Source organism: Rana temporaria, chromosome 13, assembly GCF_905171775.1.
Source record: "Rana temporaria chromosome 13, aRanTem1.1, whole genome shotgun sequence".
Taxonomy (NCBI): domain Eukaryota; kingdom Metazoa; phylum Chordata; class Amphibia; order Anura; family Ranidae; genus Rana; species Rana temporaria.
Window position 1 is genome coordinate 17,955,002 of NC_053501.1, and position 20,798 is coordinate 17,975,799.

Genomic DNA, 20,798 nt, shown 5'->3' on the forward strand with positions numbered 1-20,798 from the left:
TCCATGTGCCCAGCCGTGCCATTTTGACGACGTATATAGTTGTGCAGCGGTCCTTAAGTGGTTAAAATCAGAGGGTTTTGTTTGCACACATTTTTCAAGTATTTGCATCTTTTTACATGAATTGTTGGGCAGGGTTGATTTGAGCAGTATGCATTTTGTTTTTATTTCTCCGCAATACTCAACGTGTTTCGTAGACTGGTCCATGTCATCAGGAGCTTGCTAGTGTAACATATGTAAACGTAAACTTAACTGAACTAAATGCAAGAAAAACATACATGAGATATTTCAGTAACATAACAGGACATCAATCTCATTATATAACCATGCACGGTCTCATTCTTACCTGGATGGGGACTGGGTGTGGGGAGAGACAAACTAATACCCCCTAAGGGGACAAACGAGCAAACCCCAGAACTAGAGGAGTACAGCGAGGGGATCCACACAAATGATGGTGTCTCTGGGGAAATGTATTTGCATATGAATTATTATTTCTATAATAAGTAATTTGCATAAATCACAATAGTAATACAAACACAAATTTGGGCTTGTGTCAATGGCATTAGTTGGAGATGCTTCTGAGCTCATTCAGAATTTATTGACCAGTGCATTTGGCTTGCTATCAGTGGGTTTGGCATTCCTATAGACTTGTTTAGAAATGGCAAAACCCCATTTAACACCAACTAAAGCCCATCGGGCCCTAAATCTAGCCTGCTTTTCTACTAAAGCCTGTCGGGCCCTAAATCTAGCCTGCTTTTCTACTAAAGCCTGTCGGGCCCTAAATCTAGCCTGCTTTTCTACTAAAGCCTGTCGGGCCCTAAATCTAGCCTGCTTTTCTACTAAAGCCTGTCGGGCCCTAAATCTAGCCTGCTTTTCTACTAAAGCCCATCGGGCCCTAAATCTAGCCTGCTTTTCTACTAAAGCCTTTCGGGCCCTAAATCTAGCCTGCTTTTCTACTAAAGCCTGTCGGGCCCTAAATCTAGCCTGCTTTTCTACTAAAGCCTGTCGGGCCCTAAATCTAGCCTGCTTTTCTACTAAAGCCTGTCGGGCCCTAAATCTAACCTGCTTTTCTACTAAAGCCTGTCGGGCCCTAAATCTAGCCTGCTTTTCTACTAAAGCCCATCGGGCCCTAAATCTAGCCTGCTTTTCTACTAAAGCCTGTCGGGCCCTAAATCTAGCCTGCTTTTCTACTAAAGCCTGTCGGGCCCTAAATCTAGCCTGCTTTTCTACTAAAGCCTGTCGGGCCCTAAATCTAGCCTGCTTTTAAACTACTAAAGCCTGTCGAGCCGTAAATCTAGCCTGCTTTTCTACTAAAGCCTGTCGGGCCCTAAATCTAGCTTGCTTTTCTACTAAAGCCTGTCGGGCCCTAAATCTAGCCTGCTTTTCTACTAAAGCCTGTCGGGCCCTAAATCTAACCTGCTTTTCTACTAAAGCCTGTCGGGCCCTAAATCTAGCCTGCTTTTCTACTAAAGCCTGTCGGGCCCTAAATCTAGCCTGCTTTTCTACTAAAGCCTGTCGGGCCCTAAATCTAGCCTGCTTTTCTACTAAAGCCTGTCGGGCCCTAAATCTAGCCTGCTTTTCTACTAAAGCCTGTCGGGCCCTAAATCTAGCCTGCTTTTCTACTAAAGCCTGTCAGGCCCTAAATCTAGCTTGCTTTTCTACTAAAGCCTGTCGGGCCCTAAATCTAACTTGCTTTTCTTTTCTATATAGACCTATAACCAAAGTCAGAGCAATAAGAGAAGCATCTACAAGGCCATCCTGGGAAATGACACCAACTTCCACCTCAACCAGGAATGCCCACGCATGGTTCCAGAAGGACTAATCCCAACCTTGCACAAGATGTACATCACACAAGGAACCTATGATGCCAAAGACCCAGCAAAGCCCATCTCAAAGGACCGCCGTTCCAGCGTGGTTCATCGGAAATCTTCTGTTTTTAACAGGGAGGACACAAAAAAAGAAGGTTGGCTTTTGACAAATGCAGAGTTTGAGACCTGGAACCGTTTGTATCGTTTGACAGAATCTGATAGGGTAACAGATGTCATTCTACCCAGAACGCAGTTTGAGCTCTTCAGAGATCCGGAAACCAGCACGGTGGGTATGACCAGTCACTTCAGAAACTAACTGGTAAGGAAGAAGTCCACCCTAAATTATTGGAGCTTTAGGCAAAAGCTGGTGGGTATTGGCAGCCATCAATAATCGGTGTATCTCTCAGGAGCCTGTGAGACCTTTAAAGTGATACTAAAGTTTCCCTTTTAAAAATAAATAACAAACCTGTCATACTTGCCTCCACAGAGTGGCCCCGAACATCCTCTTCTGGGGTCCCTCTGCGGCTCTCGCGGCTCCTCCCCGCATTAGATAACCCCCTCTGGGATGCTCTCTCCCGAGGGGGTTACCATGCGGGCATGCTCCTGAGTCATACACTCGGCGTCTATGGACGCCCCCCTCCGGGTTTAACAAGATCCATACTAAATAGAAAGTAGAAAAGGTTATGTTAACCTCAATATAATTGGTCTCCACACCCTCAAAAAAATAATAATTTTCTCCAATCATTACAGATTTATATTATAATACGATTGGTACTTGTCAGAACCCGTAAAACGAAAGTGTTGATATGCAGAAACCTGTTTTTATTTTTTGTAGATTGGTCAGATTGAGGCGCCTTTTACACTACTGCGACTTCAAAGTTGTGTGATTTTTCCACAATTTCGCAAGCATGATTTTACCGCAATTTCAGGGAATGCTTTTGTAAGTGGCATCAAAATCGGACCAAAGTAGTACAGGGACTACTTTGAAGTCGGAAGGACTTGAAGTTGTACTAATATGAATGATTGTCATTGGAAATCATGGGAAACGACTTGTCATGCTACTTTGCCATCACAAATCAAGGGACAAGTCGTATAAGTGTGAAAGGGGCCTTAGGCTCGGTTCACACTTGTGCGATGCGGGAACCCTGCGAATCCAGTGCGGTTTCCCGCATCGCACCTGACTCGCACGGCAGTTCACACTGCCATATGTAAACTGCTGGGGAGTGTCATTATATGTTAAAGCGGGAGTTCACCCGAAAAACAATTTTTAACATTAGATTGAGGCTCATTTTGTGAGGGAATCGGGTGTTTTTTTTTTAAATCGAAGCAGTACTTACCGTTTTAGAGAGCAATCTTCTCCGCCGCTTCCGGGTATAGTCTTCGGGACTGGGCGTTCCTATTTGATTGACAGGCTTCCGACGGTCGCATACATCGCGTCACGAGTAGCCGAAAGAAGCCAAACGTCGGTGCGGCTCTATATGGCACCTGCGCACCGACGTTCGGCTACTTTTGGAAAATCGTGACGCGATGTATGTGACCGTCGGAAGCCTGTCAATCAAATAGGAACGCCCAGTCCCGCAGCCCATACCTGGAAGCGGCGGAGAAGATCGCTCTCTAAAACGGTAAGTACTGCTTCGATTTAAAAAAAAAAAACACCCGATTCCCCTTCACAAAATGAGCCTCAATCTAATGTTAAAAATTAAGTTTTTGGGTGAACCTCCACTTAAACGACACCTTCCATTTCAGCTCGCGTATCGCACTGCGAACTGACAGTTCGGACATGAATCGGATCGCATATGTGTGAACACCCATGCGATCAGATTCTGGTCCGAACAGAAAAAGGGTCCTGTGCGTGTTTGGACCGAATGCGGTGCAAAATCAGCCGTACTATCTGTATGGCTGAAATCGCATTGCACAGACATCGCATGTGTTGTGAACAGCAGTGCGCTGCGAATCGCATGCAATGTCTGGCATCGCACAAGTGCGAACCAGCCCTAAGTGTCATTTATGGGTAGCTGTAGTATTAAGCGCTCATGCAAGTATGTGTAATAATACTGATGTCATTTGCGAGATGCTAATTTGGTTCCTATGATTGCATAACCTAGGAACAAGTCTCAGGAAGTGTCCATCAGCTGTCCCTATCAGAGTGGAAACTATGGCAGAATCGTCCTTTTCCAACGCACTTCGTGGATCACTCGCTTCGGAGTAAAAATTTCATTGCTGTTACGCAACTGATTGAGCAGATGAGAGGGGAGGAGGTAAGCGGAGCCCAGTTCAGTGCACCAATCGCATTCTGTGCTGTGAGGGCAGTTTGTTTCTATATTTTAGGTAAATTCCAAAAAAATATTAAGAATTGTAAAATACAGTTGACTTTTTTTTTATTTTTTGTCGCTCTCTGTGGAGTCCTTTTGGATTCTAGGCCTACGCTGTACATGGAGCGCTGACTTCTGGGAACGCTGAGGTTAAACCTTGCCTCTTCCTAACCATAAACCTCATCCCTGAGTTATTACTTGCCGTCCAACGTTTGTATATACCGTATTTATCGGGGTATTGCACGCTCCGGCGTATAGCGCGCACCCCTAAAGTGGACCCGCATTCCTGTAAAAAAAAAGATTTTAGTACTTACAGTTTTGGTGTCTTGCGCGGCGGCCTCGTCGGGTCCGGCGTCCGTCTGCGGCTTCGGTGGTGTCCTCCTCGTCGGGTCTGGCGTCCTTCTGCGGTGTCCTCCCCGCTCGCTTCCCGCGCTGAGTTTGAACCACTGCGCTGGCATATACCGAGCGCAGTACACTCGGGTATAGTCGGGCAGGCTCGGCTCCTCTCGCGGTCATGTCCTGTATGTCCAGGACGTGACCGCGAGAGGAGCCGAGCCTGCCTGAGTGTACTGCGCTCGGTATATGCCGGCGCAGTGGTTCAAACTCGGCGCGGGTATCGGCGTATATCGCGCACCCACGATTTTGCCAATAAATACGGTAACCACAGTGACCCCCACAGTCACTATATCTGGTAGACATCACTGAATCGAAGGGCGCTCAGGTAAGTATTAGGGGGGGGGCTGCTGCGCATGGATAATTAAGATAATAAAAAAATCTGCCTTTTTTACAACCCCTGTAAGTACTGAAGTTTGTCGCCATTTCACGGGAGAGCACAATTTCAAATCTTGACATGTTTGGTATCTATTTACTTGACACAACATTAACTTTGTTATATATTTTACCCCAAAGAATGGGTATTGTGTTTGTGTGCACTAAAATGTAAGGGTACTTTTTCCTGAATATTTGCATTTGATAAACGGCTGCACAAAAATTGTCTAACATAAAAATATTGCTCTCTGCTTTCAGAAAATATATAGGGCTAGATTCACATACCTTTAGGCGGGCGTAGCGTATCTCCTATACGCTACGCCGCCGTAACTTTGAGAGGCGAGTATGGTATTCTCAAATATTTTGCCGCCGAAGTTACGACGCCGTAGCGTATTAGGGCCGGCGTAAGCCCGCCTAATTCAAATGTTGAAGATGTGGGCGTGTTTTATGCATATTAAGTGTGACCCCACATAAATGAAGTTTCGATCGAACGGCGCATGCGCCGTCCGTGGACGTATCCCAGTGCACATGCTCCAAATGACGTCGGCAAATCGTCAACGCTTTCGACGTGAACGTAAATTACGGCCAGCCCCATTCACGGACGAGTTACGTAAAATTTGAAAAATTCAACGCGGTTCCGACGTCCATACTTTACATTGGCTGCGCCATCTTTTTGGTGGTTTATCTTTACGCCTGAAAACCACTTGCGTAAACGGCATATCTTTACTGTGACGGCCGGGCGTACGTTCGTGAATAGGCGTATCTAGCTGATTTACATATTCTAGGTGTAAATCAGCGTACACACCCCTAGCGGCCAGCGTAAATATGTACCGTATTTATCGCGGTATAACGCGCTCTGGCGTATACCGCGCACCCCCAAAGTGGCCCCCAATCCTGTGGGAAAAAAAGATTTTTTGTTGTTTTGTACTTACAGTTTTGATGTCTTGCGCGGCGTCCATCTGCGGCCTCGTGGGGTGACCTCTTCGGCGGGTCGGGTGTCCTCTTCGGCGGGTCGGGCGTCCATCTTCGGCGGGTCCGGTGTGCATCTTCGGCGGGTCCGGTGTCCATCTTCGGCGGGTCCGGTGTCCATCTTCGGCGGGTCCGGCGTCCTTCGGCGGCGTCCTCCCGCTCGTTTCCCGCCACGACTTTGAATACTGCGCCCGCATATAGCGAGCGCAGTACACTCGTGAATCTTCGGGCAGGCTCGGGCGCCTCTCGCACTGACGTCCTGTACGCTCAGGACGTCAGTACGAGAGGCGCCGAGACTGGCCAAAGATTCACGAGTGTACTGCGCTCGCTATATGCGGGCGCAGTATTCAAACTCATGGCGGGAAATCGGGTATCGGCGTATACTGCGCACCCACGATTTTGCCCTGATTTTCAGGGCAAAATAGTGCGCGGTATACGCCGATAAATACGGTAGTTAAGATACGACGGCGTAGGAGACTTACGCCGGCCGTGTCTTAGCAACATTTAAGCGTATCTCAGTTTGAGCATACGCTTAAAATTGCGACGGCGCGGATTCGGACTTACGACGGCGTATCTACTGATACGCCGTCGTAAGTCTACCTGAATCTGGCCCATAGTGTTTGGGGGGTCAAAAAAATGCTGCGTTTTTAATGTGTGTAAAAAAATTCAAACTTGCCTTGGGCATCTAGTGATCAAGTGGATAGTGGAGGAACTGGCATTTGACAGTTGATCGACAGGGCAAAGCTTGGCATAAGGGAAGGACAGGGTTTAATCTTAAAGTGGAGTTTCCATCCCAAATTTTTTTTTCCATATTGTGCTCATTAGACCTAAAAAAGAAAAAAAAAAAAATGTTTACTCATCTGGAAATGCCTGTTGCTATGCGGTCCCACAAAATCTGTCTTTGGAATCACCTAGGATTCTGACATCATCTCCCTCTAATGCTCCTGGGAAATGTGTGTCATCATTTCCCAGGATGCAGTGCGCTATCCAATTATCACTCCCCATCCAAGACTTACAGGAAGTAAGTGCTTGTGGGCTTCACAATGCCCACAAGCAAAATGACAACGGTATGGACCTAGTTTTATAAACTATCTTTTTTGAATATCTATGCGGATCGGCGGCGGATTGTAAAATAGTAAGTGACCGGATTTATATTATAAAAACGCATGATGAAAGGACATACATTTAAAAAATGCTAATTGTGGTTGGAACTCCGCTTTAACTTTGAGAAATTTGAGGCCCCATGTACGGTCTGGGCCTTGAATTCAGGAGGGGCTTCACATGAACACACAAATTGATTTGAAGACCAACAAGGGTCTCTCCGGCACTACAAGGTGCCGATTAATCAGCCTTGTTACCTTGGGCACTTTTTATATCGGGTCAGGTTCACATTAACCACTTGCCGATCTCCTAACTGTAAATGTACATCATTACTTTGACGTTAAATATCGGGGTTATGGCTACAGCTAGCGGTCATAACCCCCCAGTATATTTTTTTCAGTCAGGCGGTCAGCTTTCATATAAAAGTGGTCCCAGCAGAGGACTCGCCACAAGATAACTTTTATATATCGCCGCCGGTGTCCCGAGATTTTTTAATAAAAAATATAGATTTTTTGTTTTTAAATTGTGCCTCTATTTTTGTTTATAGCGCAAAAGAATAAAAACCCCAGAGGTGATCAAATACCAGCAAAAGAAAGCTCTATTTGTTAGTAAAAAAAGGACGCAAATTTTGTTTGGGAGCCACGTCGCACGACCGCGCAATTGTCAGTTAAAGCGACGCAGTGCCGAATCGCAAAAAAGGGGCCTGGTCCTTTACCTGCATAATGGTCCGGGGCTTAAGTGGTTAAAGCCAAAATGACTTTTTTTCTGCTCTTAAAGGTAAATGAGAGATCTCTCAATAAAGAGGACCTGTCATGCTTATTTCTATTACAAGAAATGTTTACATTCCTTGTATTAGGAATAAGTGATCAAAAAAAGGGACAATGTAAAATACCCCATACACCTGTACTCGCGCGCAGAAGCGAACACATACGCAAGTCGCACTTGCATATGTAAATGGTGTTCAAACCACACATGTGAGGTATCGCTGCGATTGTTAGAGCGAGAGCAATAATTATAGCGCAAGACCTCCCCTGTAACTATAAACTGGAAACCTGTAAAAAAAATTAAAGCGTCGCCTATCGAGATTAAGTACTGTAGTTTGTCGCCCATTCCACGAGCATGCGCAATTTTAAATCATGATATGTTGGTTATCTATTTACTCGGCGTACTATCATCTTTCACATTATACAAAAACTTTACTGCTTTTTTTTATTTATTTTTTAAGTCATTAAAGTGTATTTTTTTCCCTAAAAATAGCGTTTTGAAAGACTGCTGCGCAAATACAGTGTGACATAAAATAGTGCAATGACTGCCGTTTTTTTTTTTTTAATTAAACGTTTTTTTTCCCACAAAAGTGTACAATTTTCCAATGCATAAACATATTCTTTGTTCAGTACAATGATTCCATTTATGACATGTATGGGTGGTTCCGGAAGATCCTGATCAAGTACAGAGATTATTGCTATGTAGTAACCCGTTGGTTTTATAGTGCATCGACATACTTTGCAATTACCGTATTTGCCGGCGTATAAGACGACCCCCTAATTTTCCAGGAAAAATGTTGGTTTTGGGATATACTCACTGTATAAGACTACCCCCTTCCTTCTAGTCTTTCTGGAAGCTGAGGGGTAGCCGAAACAACCGCTGACAGAAACAGGCTTTTTTCAAATCTCACTGTGCCATTACATTCCATGCCCCACTGTGCCAATACATTCCATGCCCCCACTGTGCCATCACTTGCCCCCACTGTGCCATCACTTGCCCCCACTGTGCCATCACTTGCCCCCACTTTCCCCCCCACTGTGCCATCACTCACGTTTTTCAGCTTCTGGCTTCCAGGCCGGTGACAGTCTCCGTGCTGCTGCGAGCGTCCATGATTTGAAAGCCGCGCCTTCTTCTCAGACTGTCCTGTGATAGGCGGAACACAAATCTTCCCAGCAGCGCCTCTGTTCTGTGCTCCGCCTATCACGGATGTCTTCTCATCTTGTCCGAGGATGAGAAGGCATCCGTGATAGGCGGAACACAGAACAGAGGCGCTGCTGGGAAGATTTGTGTTCCGCCTATCACAGGACAGTCTGAGAAGAAGGCGGGCTTTCAAATCATGGACACCCGCAGCAGCACGGAGACTGTCACCGGCGTATAAGACGACCCCCGACTTTGGATGCATTTTTTTGCATCTAAAATACGGTATATAAACATGAAAAGAATATAAAAGTGGCATATATAACCCAGGCCTGGCTGAACAGCACAAAAGAGGGAGACAAATTCAGCAGTGCTACACACGTCAGATGTATTAAGCCAACGGTCCCAGACTTTATTATATTTTGCAGGGCATCCTCTATTAATAAGGCAATGTGATGCTTACGTCAGTTTTTCAGTCAGAGTCTGGGGGAGTCTGCCTCATCTTTTAGTTTGGCTACTGTTTTCCGAGCAGAAAATAGTTTCATGCATAAAAATGTTGGTATATTTATCGGCATCCGGGAAAAATACCCAGTAGGCGCGGTTTGGGGTCCAAAATTGGATGCTGCCTCTCTGTGACTGAGGAGATCAGAGGAACTAGGTTCCTCTCGGCATCCTCCTCCACCTGCATTGCTGCTGCAGATGAGCGCCACTTGCAGTGGGGAAAAAAGACTGCACTGACCTTCAATCAGCCACTTCATTGCGTAAACTCCAAGTTTCCAAAATTTACACAGGTCTTAGGATTTCCAGCCCATGTGTCAATGGAGTGGCCGGTCTTCAAGTAGTGCTGTCACGTGGGAGGAAAGGAAATAAGAATATGTTCTCCTGGTGGGGCCACCGTTAAAGTGAACAAGGTCTTTGTTCTGCATAGGTGGATGTGCCATCCCGAAGATGGACAGTGTGTGTTTTTAGCCCTTTTAATTAAAACATTTTTTATGCAGTTTACTTTTTTTTTTGTAGGATTTATAAGAAGTAAAGGGCACAATTGTTAGGTTTGGTGAAGGCTTTGACAGCATCCATCTGCCAGCAGGGTCTTATTTGTTCTGTTTTCTGTCTTCAAGGTGAATGAGGAAGGAAATTGTTCTCAATTTGCTATTTTTGTGTTTGACAATAAAAAAAAGCCCTGTTGTGTCTGCCCTTTGTATTGGGGTAGCACTTAAGTTGTAAAAATGTTTCCACAATACTGTTTGGGTTTGGTATTGTTCAGGAAGTAAATTCGGTTTTCTTTTATATAGGCTGTTGAATTTAGAAGCTCTAATTAATTTGTTCTGTGAAATATCTTGTTCTTGTCTGTGGCTTCTGCAACAGACAAAAAAAACTAGCTCTAGGAAAAAAACTGAGGCGTGCTTCATTGTTTTCTAGTGTCCTAAAAAGACTGATGTATTTTCTGCAGCGCTGCTGTGTTAATGACTTACCTTTTTTTTTTTTTTTTTATCTTTTTCTTTCTTTTTTTTCAATCAAGAGTAGTCTCTACATAGCTGCTGGAGCTTTGTCTCCTTGATTGCAGCTCCTCAGCCTGGTCATCCTGGACTGGATGTTGCAGGAAGAGCCTGAAATCGACCTTTGGGCACTGGGATCCATGTAGGGCTCTTTGCATGCTCTGTTCTGGTAGGTTATCTGCAGAGAGCTTTCAAGGTTCAAAGCCCACTAGCATTGCTTTAGTTCTCGTCCTGTCCCTGAAAGTCTCACTTAGTGAGTTGGCCTGGTCGTGCAGAGCATTGGGAGCTTCTTCAGTTACTTTATTTCTAGTTCCCGCTGTTTTTTGCCACAGAAAGGGTAAGTGCTGTGGGAATGACAGCTGGCGTAATTTGCTATGTGGAGTGTCTATTCTGTTGCTCCTGCCTAAAAAGAGCAACATGGAACTCCAATCTCTGATCTATTCCTGCTGCTCACAGGGACTTTGTCACCTTGGGCCATTAGACCTTGCTGTCAGCTGGATGGGTCACAACATGTCTGTTTTCAGACACGGGGGGATGGGGGGTGCCACATTGGCATTATGGTAGTCCTCAAAGGGCCGGTTGTATTTGTAGTACTATATATTTCTGCAGGGCTTATTTTCTCAGAGAAAAGGTGCAGGAACTCAATCGCGCCCTCACCAAACCGAATCAAACATCACTTTTGCTATTTCAGTGTCTGAACGGGTTGGCCTGTTCCTGGAAGGTCTTTTTTTGGTTCTACATGGGGGACAAGTTGGTGTTGAGGCTTTCACCTCAACCAAGAATTCAGTCTTCTGTCCCGTTCTTTTTGAGCTGCACGATGTCTGGTGCCCCACTGGTGATTTATGTAAGCCACGGCAGTGGCGTTGTCGGATTGTATTCTGACAGGGAAACCCTGTAACTCGGGTGTCCATGTCTTCAGGGCCACTCAAATCTCTAGAAAGTTGATGGAGAGGGACTTTTCAGAGGCCAACCATCTCCCCTGGAGAGACGGTTTTCCCAGAACTGCCCCCCCAGCCCAGTAGACTGGCGTTCGTCGTCACCACTCTCCAAGAGATTGGAATGAAAGACTTCCCTTTCTGTAGATTTTGGGGCACCAACCACCAACAGAGGCTTTGACGAACTGCTGAAGTTGGGGACATTGGGAAGTCTAAGGCTTGGACCTTTTTGTTCCAGGCGGACAAAATGTCGTTCTGTAACTTCTTTGAATGGAATTGGGCATATGGCACGGCTTCGCATGAAGCCACCATCTTTCCCAACAACCGCATGCAAAGCCGAATGGAAGGTTGTCTTTTTGCACTGAACATCTGGATCAGCTCCCTTAAGGAGGAGATCTTTGCTTGAGGCAAAACAAATCTTTCTTTGGTCTGTATCTATGAGCAGGCCTAAGTATTCCAGTCTTTTTACTGGTTGTAAGGCTGATTTGTCTAGGTTGAGGATCCAACTCAAGTACTCCAGATACTTGACTGTTTTGCGCACAGCTAGATTTAGGCTGGCAATCGATTGATCTATTAGCAGCAGATTGTCTAAGTAGGCCATTGATGATATCCCTTGAGCTCTTAAATTGGCCAACAAAGGGGCTAAGACTTTTGTGAACACCTGTGGTGCCGTGGCCAGCCCGAAGGGTAAGGCCACGAATTGATAATGGCTCTGCTTTACCATGAAGCGCAAAAGCTTCTGATGACCAGGAAAAATAGGACCTGTTTTTTTTTTGTCCCAGAGCCCTTCAAGGGATAGTCCCAGACACAAAGCCGAGGTACTGCACAGCCAAATTGCATCCACTGCTGAGCTATAGACCCGCGTATAAGCTGCTATAAAAGGAGTCAGCCTGATGCAGAGCTAATGTGTCTGGGGTATCTATGTACACAGCCTGTTTGTATGCTTTCAAAACCCTACAGGTTTAAACAGTATTGCACAATATTACAATGCCCGCGCTCCTGTGTCCGTCCGACTGCCAGAGCATCTGTCTGATAATAGTTTTAAAGCCAAGGACGCCCTGCACATGCGCAAAGCTACATGGAAGACACGGAGCGTTATCACGCTAAGCCCTGCCCCCTCCGTCGTCCACAGACCACATTTCCGGGTGTAGGATTCGCTCACGCACGCCGGTGCCTGCCGTCAGAGGGGAGGCGGTGAGCCACTGAAGGACTCCGCCATCGCTGATACAGCGAAGCTGTAGTGGACAAGGCAAGTGAAACTTGTGAAAGGTACAGGCCTAAATGAGCTGATTCAAGAAATGTTTGCATAAAACATTCCATTGCCTGCATCTGATATACACTGTTCCAGGTATAAGTAATTTAACAGCCCTTAAGAGGTATCTAGCTCCAGTGGTACATATAAGCACTACAGCAGATGACCACAAACCTAGGACATATTGCAATACAAGCATACATTTCCCCAGTCGTCATATTTCATTAGCTTAATAGAAGGCTCCCTGCTGAACCAAGTTCGCCAGGGACCTTCACTTACCTCTCCACGCCACAGGGCTCTGTTGAGAACAGATAACCCAACCTTCGCCCCTCACGGTGGGCAAAGTCATAAGACCTTCAGGGACCGGGGTCCACGGGCAGGATCACCACTCCCCTGGACCTGTATCGTACCCTGGCAGAAACTTTTGGTATTGGGTCTGACCAACGTACTGGAACCCAGGATCCAGCCCTCCTAGGAGAGGCATTTACAAGCAAAACCTTGTTCTTCTCAACCGAGGCCCGGGTACCAACCACTTTGGAAGGATCCGGTATGTAGCTTGCTGGGCCCAAAGACCTTTTTAGAGAAGCTTTTTGTAAGGAAAAAACATCTTCACCGTGACCACCACCTTATACACTGGTGAAAAACTGAGGTACTTCCGGTATGGAAGGGGTTATATAGGGGAGGGGACTACCTGTCTTGGATGTGCCAGTGTCCATCACCTGAAGGTAGGTTCTATAACCCATGTAGTAATTGCCATGCCACTCTGTGTCCCGTGATGTACGAGAAAAAGTATTTTAAGGTGAGTACAAAAAAAAACTTTCTTCCTCCTACTTGGCTGTTGTCTGTGAATATGAGCTGTTCCAGAGATGTGAAAAAGCTGGCAAAACAATTTTTCATCAATGCCGTTTGATGGACTTAAATTCACCCTCTTGTTAAACCTGTGAATGTAGACGTTGTACAGCTTAGTTGATCTTGCCCACTTAGTGGGGTAATATGGGGTCTTTGTTAGAACCATAATAGATAAATGTGTTTTCCTGTTAGCCACCTGTGTGTCCGTTTTATTGATTGGCACAGGAGCTGTTCATAAAAGCTCTTCAGCCGCCAGACATGTTCATGGAGGTCACATAATAAAGCTGCGATTCTAGTCTAAAAGCATTGCTTTTCATTTGTATTTGTGGTATCTCTCTATGCATCATTATGTGCGCAAGAAAGCAAAAACACTTTCATCTTTTACATGTGCTAACCCCCAAAAAATATAATTGGTGCAATGGACGGGCGGCATAGATGGGGCTCTGGTTAAAAATTATTTGAACATTTTTTTTTATTTAATAAATGAGTCCACAAAAAGGTAATCTATAATCAAACTGCCCTTTGTAGTGGCTGCTGTGTCTTGAAGCAAGAAGCCACTCTAGAGAATGCGGAGGGAGAGAGCGACACAAGGTCCTTCTAAGTGTAGCAGAGCAATCATTTCAATTTGGATAAAGGAATGTTACTCGCAAATGGAGCCAATAGAAAAGCATGTGAGGCTGTAAAGTAGAGCTGCACGATTCTGGCCAAAATGAGAATCACGATTTTTTGGCTTAGAATAAAGATCTCAATCCTCTCTCAATTCTTGTGTCGTAACATCATCTTTCACATTTATACAAAAAAATAAAATAAAATTGGGCTAACTTTTACTGTGGTGTGTGTTTATATATATATATATATATATATATATATATATATATATATATATATATATATATATATATATATATATATATATATATTAAAAAAAAAATATGCATTTGAAAGACCTCTGTGCAAATACAGTATGACAAAATATTTCAACAACCACCATTTTATTCTCTAGGGTCTCTGTTAAAAATATAGATATAATTTCCAGGGGTTCTAAGTAATTTTCTAGCAAAAAATAAAGATTTTTACCTTGAAACCAACAAATGTCAGAAAAAGGTTTAGTGTATGTACGAAGTGTATTCCTTTGATCTAAAGGTCAAATTGTTAGTGTTTTTACTTGGTTCCACAGCTGAAGAATGTTCTGATACTTGGCAGACTGCCCGTTTGTTTTTTGCTTATCTTTCTTTTGACAGTGTTCTATCGATATGTGCCCTCCGTCGCAGAACGGGAGGACACTCCAGCTGAGTTGCTGATCAGCTAGAGCAGGGGTAATGAATTAAAATTCACGAGGTACGGTCAGCAAAATTTTCTTCCAGCAGAAGTCCGAACATCATGTCGTTACCCGTGGCGCCTTTTCGCATGAGCCAAACTGCATTTTGCTGCCACACTGTTTTGGAAAAGACGTCAAAGACGTCTTTCTCCATGCTTCTTTGCCGGTAATGCAGCCCATTAAAATGGGCTGACCTACCCACGACGTGTGCACCTAATGCACATGTAGAGATCTGAACCCATAATTACATCAGCATCCTCAGTCCCCAGTGCACATCAGAGTCCTCTACCTCTTGATGAGTGTCCTCGGGTCCTTCTTTATATCACCCCCCTACACAGTAATGTTCTCACACTTCCTTGACACCAACCCCCCGCCAGTACTGTCCTTTGACCCTATTTACATTATCCCCCCACATTACTATCCTCGGCCCCCTTCACATTATTGTCCTCATTGCCCCCACGTTACATTTCTCAGCTCCCCCACATCACAGTCCTCAGCCTCCCCCACTGTATTGCCCCCATCTCCCCCCCACTGTATTGCCCCCATCTCCCCCCCACTGTATTGCCCCCATCTCCCCCCCACTGTAATGACCCCATCTCCCCCCCACTGTAATGACCCCATCTCCCCCCACTGTAATGACCCCATCTCCCCCCCACTGTAATGACCCCATCTCCCCCCCACTGTAATGACCCCATCTCCCCCCCACTGTAATGACCCCATCTCCCCCCCACTGTAATGACCCCATCTCCCCCCCCCCACTGTAATGACCCCATCTCCCCCCCCCCACTGTAATGATCTCATCTCCCCCCCCACTGTAATGACCCCATCTCCCCCCACTGTAATGACCCCATCTCCCCCCACTGTAATGACCCCATCTCCCCCCCACTGTAATGACCCCATCTCCCCCCCCCCCCCACTGTAATGACCCCATCTCCCCCCCCCCCACTGTAATGATCCCATCCCCCCCCCCCCACTGTAATGATCCCATCTCCCCCCCCCCCCACTGTAATGATCCCATCTCCCCCCCCACTGTAATGATCCCATCTCCCCCCCCACTGTAATGATCCCATCTCCCCCCCCACTGTAATGATCCCATCTCCCCCCCCCCACTGTAATGATCTCATCTCCCCCCCCCCCCCCCCCACTGTAATGATCTCATCTCCCCCCCCCCCCCACTGTAATGATCCCATCTCCCCCCCACTGTAATGCCCCCATCTCCCCCCCACTGTAATGCCCCCATCTCCCCCATACATCACAGTCCGCTCATCCTATCAGCCAATCACCTGCTTATTTTACCTCCAGCATCTCCGCCCTCCATCCATAACTGTCCTGCCTTGCCCTGTCGGCTCTGTGTGAAGATTACAGAGACGGCAGGGAGAAGAAAGGGCTGCTAAACGGCAGTACCACGGCGGGCCTCATAGAGTGAGGCGGTCCGCATTTGGCCCGCAGTCTGCCATTTAGTGACGTCCCTTGGCGCATGCGCACATCGTAGGAGCCATTTTTCGACGGGAGATAATTTCTTGGCCAACATTTTAATGCTGTACAAACGGCGGAGGGACACCATATTTTTCATTTTGTGCCGCGCTGTTGCGCCGTGAGAGGTACACCGACTTGAGTATAAGCCGAGGGGGCCTTTTCAGCCTTAAAAAAAAAAGGGTCTGAAAATCTTGGCTTATACTCGAGTATATACAGTAATTTTTCACCTTCATTGATGTGTACTGAAGAGACAGCACTGTTGGGCTGCACCAATAGGTTGCACTGATGGGAACTAATCAGGAGGCACTGTTGAGGCTGCAGGTGGTGCGTGGACGTCCATGTATGCAATTTAAGCCCATGCTGTAGCCATCTTTCGACTATAGTGTGGGCATAAAGTGGCTAGAAACATACAGCATCTATATTATATCCGAATAAAGAACACTGTAGACAGGCTGAAATATGTATTCAATTACAAACTTCTAATACAATGGTGATCTTGGGGTCAAGAGGTCAATCTATTTTTAGATCTTGGGGGTCAAAAGGTCAATCTATTTTTAGATCTGGGGGGGTCAAAAGGTCAATCTATTTTTAGATCTGGGGGGGGGGGGGGGTCAAAAGGTCAATCTATTTTTAGATCTGGGGGGGGGGGGTCAAAAGGTCAATCTATTTTTTAGATCTTGGGGGTCAAAAGGTCAATCTATTGACACAACAGCTTTTTTTGTGTGTAAAATATTGCTTTGGACGTACTTTAAAACTGTTTTGTACATATATTTTGCAGGATGGTTGCAGTTATGATAAAGAAATGAATGCTTTCTTGGATAAAGCTGATGTGCTTCCTTCACACAAGTCTAAGCAAGATAGTCGAGATTGCTCCACTATAACTTCCAAACCTTTAAAGAAGTTGTCTACTCTCAAAAGTAAAACTTGCAAGAATTCCACTTCATTTTCCTTGATTGAAAATGATGAAGATTTTCAGCCACTAAACAAGTCTTCAAAAAGAGTTAAGTCCTGTTCCACTGAATATGAAAATACAGAATCGGTAGGCCAAACCACAGTAAAGGAGGTGAGCAGTGATGCTGAGATTGGTCCTTACCAAGATCTTGCCCTAGATGTGGCAGATGAAATGGAAATTGGCAGCTTTTGTGGAATTTCAGATGAATCGGGGTTGATGTCTCCAAAAAATGCAACTAAAGGTCATGGCAGAGCATCTCCAAATAAGCCTGACTCTGGCTACCACAGTTTCAGCGAAGACACCTCTGACGGTTTACCTCATCTGTTTTATACTCAGTATACACAAGATAGTTATCATCCAGTTTCAGAGTTTGTTGGAAAAGACTCTCACGTATTAAGCCATATGTTATCATGTGTAAAGCAATTCTTGACTTGTTCTCCTCCTTCATTAAGTGAACTTGATTCTTTAGAGGATGTAGACATTTCTAGGAATAATTTCACAAGCAGAGATTTTCCTTGTGAAAAAGTGAACACTGATACATCAATGGAGGCACATTGCAGTCTACAGGGATCCCACAATCACATAAAGAATTTAATTTCGAGAGAAGAACACGCTGCATCTCCCAAAATGTCTAATTCGACTCCCCAAGAAGAGATTGGTGAAACTGGGCTATCTGCTTCCTCAGCTCAGGAGGATTCTCATGTGGAGACGGTGGAGGAACATGGACTTGAAGATCAAGAGGCCCAAAGTGATCATCATTGGAATGACATTTTTGACACTGATGGCGATGAAACTTATATTGAAAACTTTGACTCTCCTACAAAACCTGGCTGTGCCCATTTCCAAGATCAAGTTGATAGCGAGAAAGATAATGCTGAAAAATATGAAGCGTCTAAAACTTGCAGTCAAACTAAACACAGAAAAGTAAAAATTGGGGAAGTGGATGTCCACAGTGATAGTTTCAGTAAAGAGAATACTGAAGGTGCTGAGATTGATATAGACATTGAAACTACTCGTAGTCCCTACCAAAGCAATGATAATGTAATACATCCGGATAAAGATGGAACGGAGCTAGATTCAGTTCCCGACTATCTCGAGGACAGCTTTGACTTATTTGAAGATGAAAAATTTGCAGAGGTTGATGAACCTAGTTCAAGCAAGGCATTCACAAATATTACCCACAATCATGATTTAACTTCTGTTAATTTTAATATGTTTGATCCATCCTTATTAATGGAAGAGCATGAGGAACAAGAACCTGAAAACGAGGCTTGTTTGTCCTCCAGGGACTTGGAGCAGGCAGAGGATCAAGAGGAGTTTGGCTCCTGTGAGTTGTTCTCAGTCAATTTTGACCTTGGATTCTCCATTGATGATGATCCTTCAGAAGAAGAGGAAGAGGTACAGCCACAAAATGGAAGTGTAGAAGAAACCGGACATTTCAAAGTCCCAAGCCCCCCCAAAAGTACTATCAGAGGAGGCATTATGTCCACCCCAGTGACAATTGGGTTTAGAAGTTCTGCCTTGGAAATGGAAACGTCTCTGGGTTCCTCATTTTTTTCACCAGTAATGGATAAAGTCAAAAACGTCCTAACTCCTTGCAATTCTGTGGCTAAACATGATATGTATACCCACTCGACTCCAGAGTCAGGGCCAAGGAAAATTAATTCACCTTTAATGGATAAGAAAAGATCTGACACAAATCCACCTTTGGCCATGAATGACCACTCCGTAACGATTAGTACGTACTATATTTTTTTTTTATTGTTTAATGCCCAAATTTGGGCACCAGCATTTTAATTTTAGAGCTGTAAATGTTTTCCTTATAATTGTAGTTAATTATTCCCGGATTAATTCAAAGGCTTTCTGTTCTTCAGATAATACAACTTCCCACTGTATTTCTGGCCCCCCTGCCAACAACATCACTGTATGTTTGGTAGACACCAGTGCTGGTATCCTGTCTCTGCGTCTACAGTGCATTCAAAAAGTTTTCACAGCACGTTTTTCTAAATTTTGTTATGTTACAGCCTTTTCCCAAAATTGATTAAATTCATTGTTTTCGTCAAAATCCTGCAAACAATCCCCCATAATGACAAAATGAAACAAGTTTGTTTGAAATCTTTGCAAATTTATAAAAAATTAAGCTAGAAAAAAAAATCCTATGTATATAAGTATTAACAGCCTTTGCTCAAAACTTTGTTGAAGCACCTTTGGCACCAATTACAGCCACAAGTCTTTTTGAGTATGATGCTACAAGCTTGGCACACCTATTTTTGAGAAGTTTCTCCCTTTTTTTTTTTTTTGCAGGACCTCTCATGCTCCATCAGCCATTTTCAGATCTCTCCAGAGATGTTCAAGTCTGGGCTTTGGCTGGGCCACTCAAGGACATTCACAAAATTGTCTCGTAGCCACTCCTTTGTTATCTTGGCTTCGTGCTTAGGGTCCTTGTCCTGTTGGAAGATGAACCTTTGCCCCAGTCTGAGGTCGAGTGCTCTGGAGCAGGTTTTCATCAAGGATTTCTCTGTATATGGCCACATTCATCTTTCCCTTAATCCTGACTAGTCTCCCAGTTCCTACCGCTAAAAAACATCCCCACAGCATGATGCTGCCACCACAATGCTTCACAGTAGGGATGGTATTGGCCAGGTGATAAGCAGTGCCTGTTTTCCTCCAGACATGATGCTTGCCATCTAGGCCAAAGAGATCAATCTTTGTTTAATTAGACCAGAGAATTTTGTTTCTTACGGTCAGAGTCCTTCAGGTGCCTTTTGGCAAACTCCAGGCGGGCTATCATGTGCCTTTTTACTGATTAGTGTCTTTCATCTGGCCACTCTACCATACAGGCCTTATTGGTGGAGTGCTGCAAAGATGGTTGTTCTTCTGGAAGGTTCTCCCCTCTCCACAGAGACATGCTGGAGCTCTGTAAGAGTGACTGTTGGGTTCACCTCCCTGACTAAGGCCCTTCTGATATAGGCCCCTGTGCTCATTGGAACCTTCAATGCTGCAGGAATATTTCTGTACCCTTCCCCAGATCTGTGCCTCCATTCCATCCGGTCTCTGAAATCTACAGACAATTCCTTGGACTTCATGGCTTGGTTTGTGCTCTGACATGCACTGTTAACTGTGGGGCCTTATATAGACAAGTATGTGTGCCTTTCCAAATCATGTCCAATTAACTGAAATTACCACAGGTGGACTCCAATCGAGTTGTAGATGCACCTGAGCTCAATTTTGAGTGTCATGGCAAAGGCGAGGATTTTTTTTTTCTTGTAAATTTCTGAAGATTTCAAACCAACTCCTTTCACGTTGTCATTATGGGGTATTGTTTGTAGAATTTTGAGGAAAATAATGAATTTTATAAATTTTGGAATAAGGCTGTAACAACAAATGTGGAAAAAAGTGAAGCGCTGTGAATACACAGTGCTGCTCTCTATTATATCTAGCACTGGTGTTAGGGTATGGATGTACAGCAACTGACCGACTTTAAGATATAAGACACATTCAGATATCTGACTACAGTGAAGAGGTAAACAATTAAAGAACTGATACTATTAAAATGCTGGTGCCCATAGTTGCAATAGTAGTCTAGTCTAAACTATTTACATATATCATATCACATAAATTATAGAAATGGGGTAGCAGGGTAGCTTAGGTTACCCAGGTCTT

General features: G+C 44.7%; 1 protein-coding gene across 1 annotated transcript in view; it reads left to right on the plus strand.

Annotated features, from left to right (window-relative positions):
• FANCM (FA complementation group M) overlaps positions 1-20,798 on the plus strand; it is a 153,340-nt gene that overhangs the window by 106,169 nt on the left and 26,373 nt on the right. Inside the window, exons 12-14 of the mRNA XM_040332374.1 lie at positions 1,708-2,091; positions 3,911-4,063; positions 16,962-18,873. Of these exons, the coding sequence (XP_040188308.1) occupies positions 1,708-2,091; positions 3,911-4,063; positions 16,962-18,873 (2,449 nt within the window). The remainder of the gene's footprint in view (positions 1-1,707; positions 2,092-3,910; positions 4,064-16,961; positions 18,874-20,798) is intronic.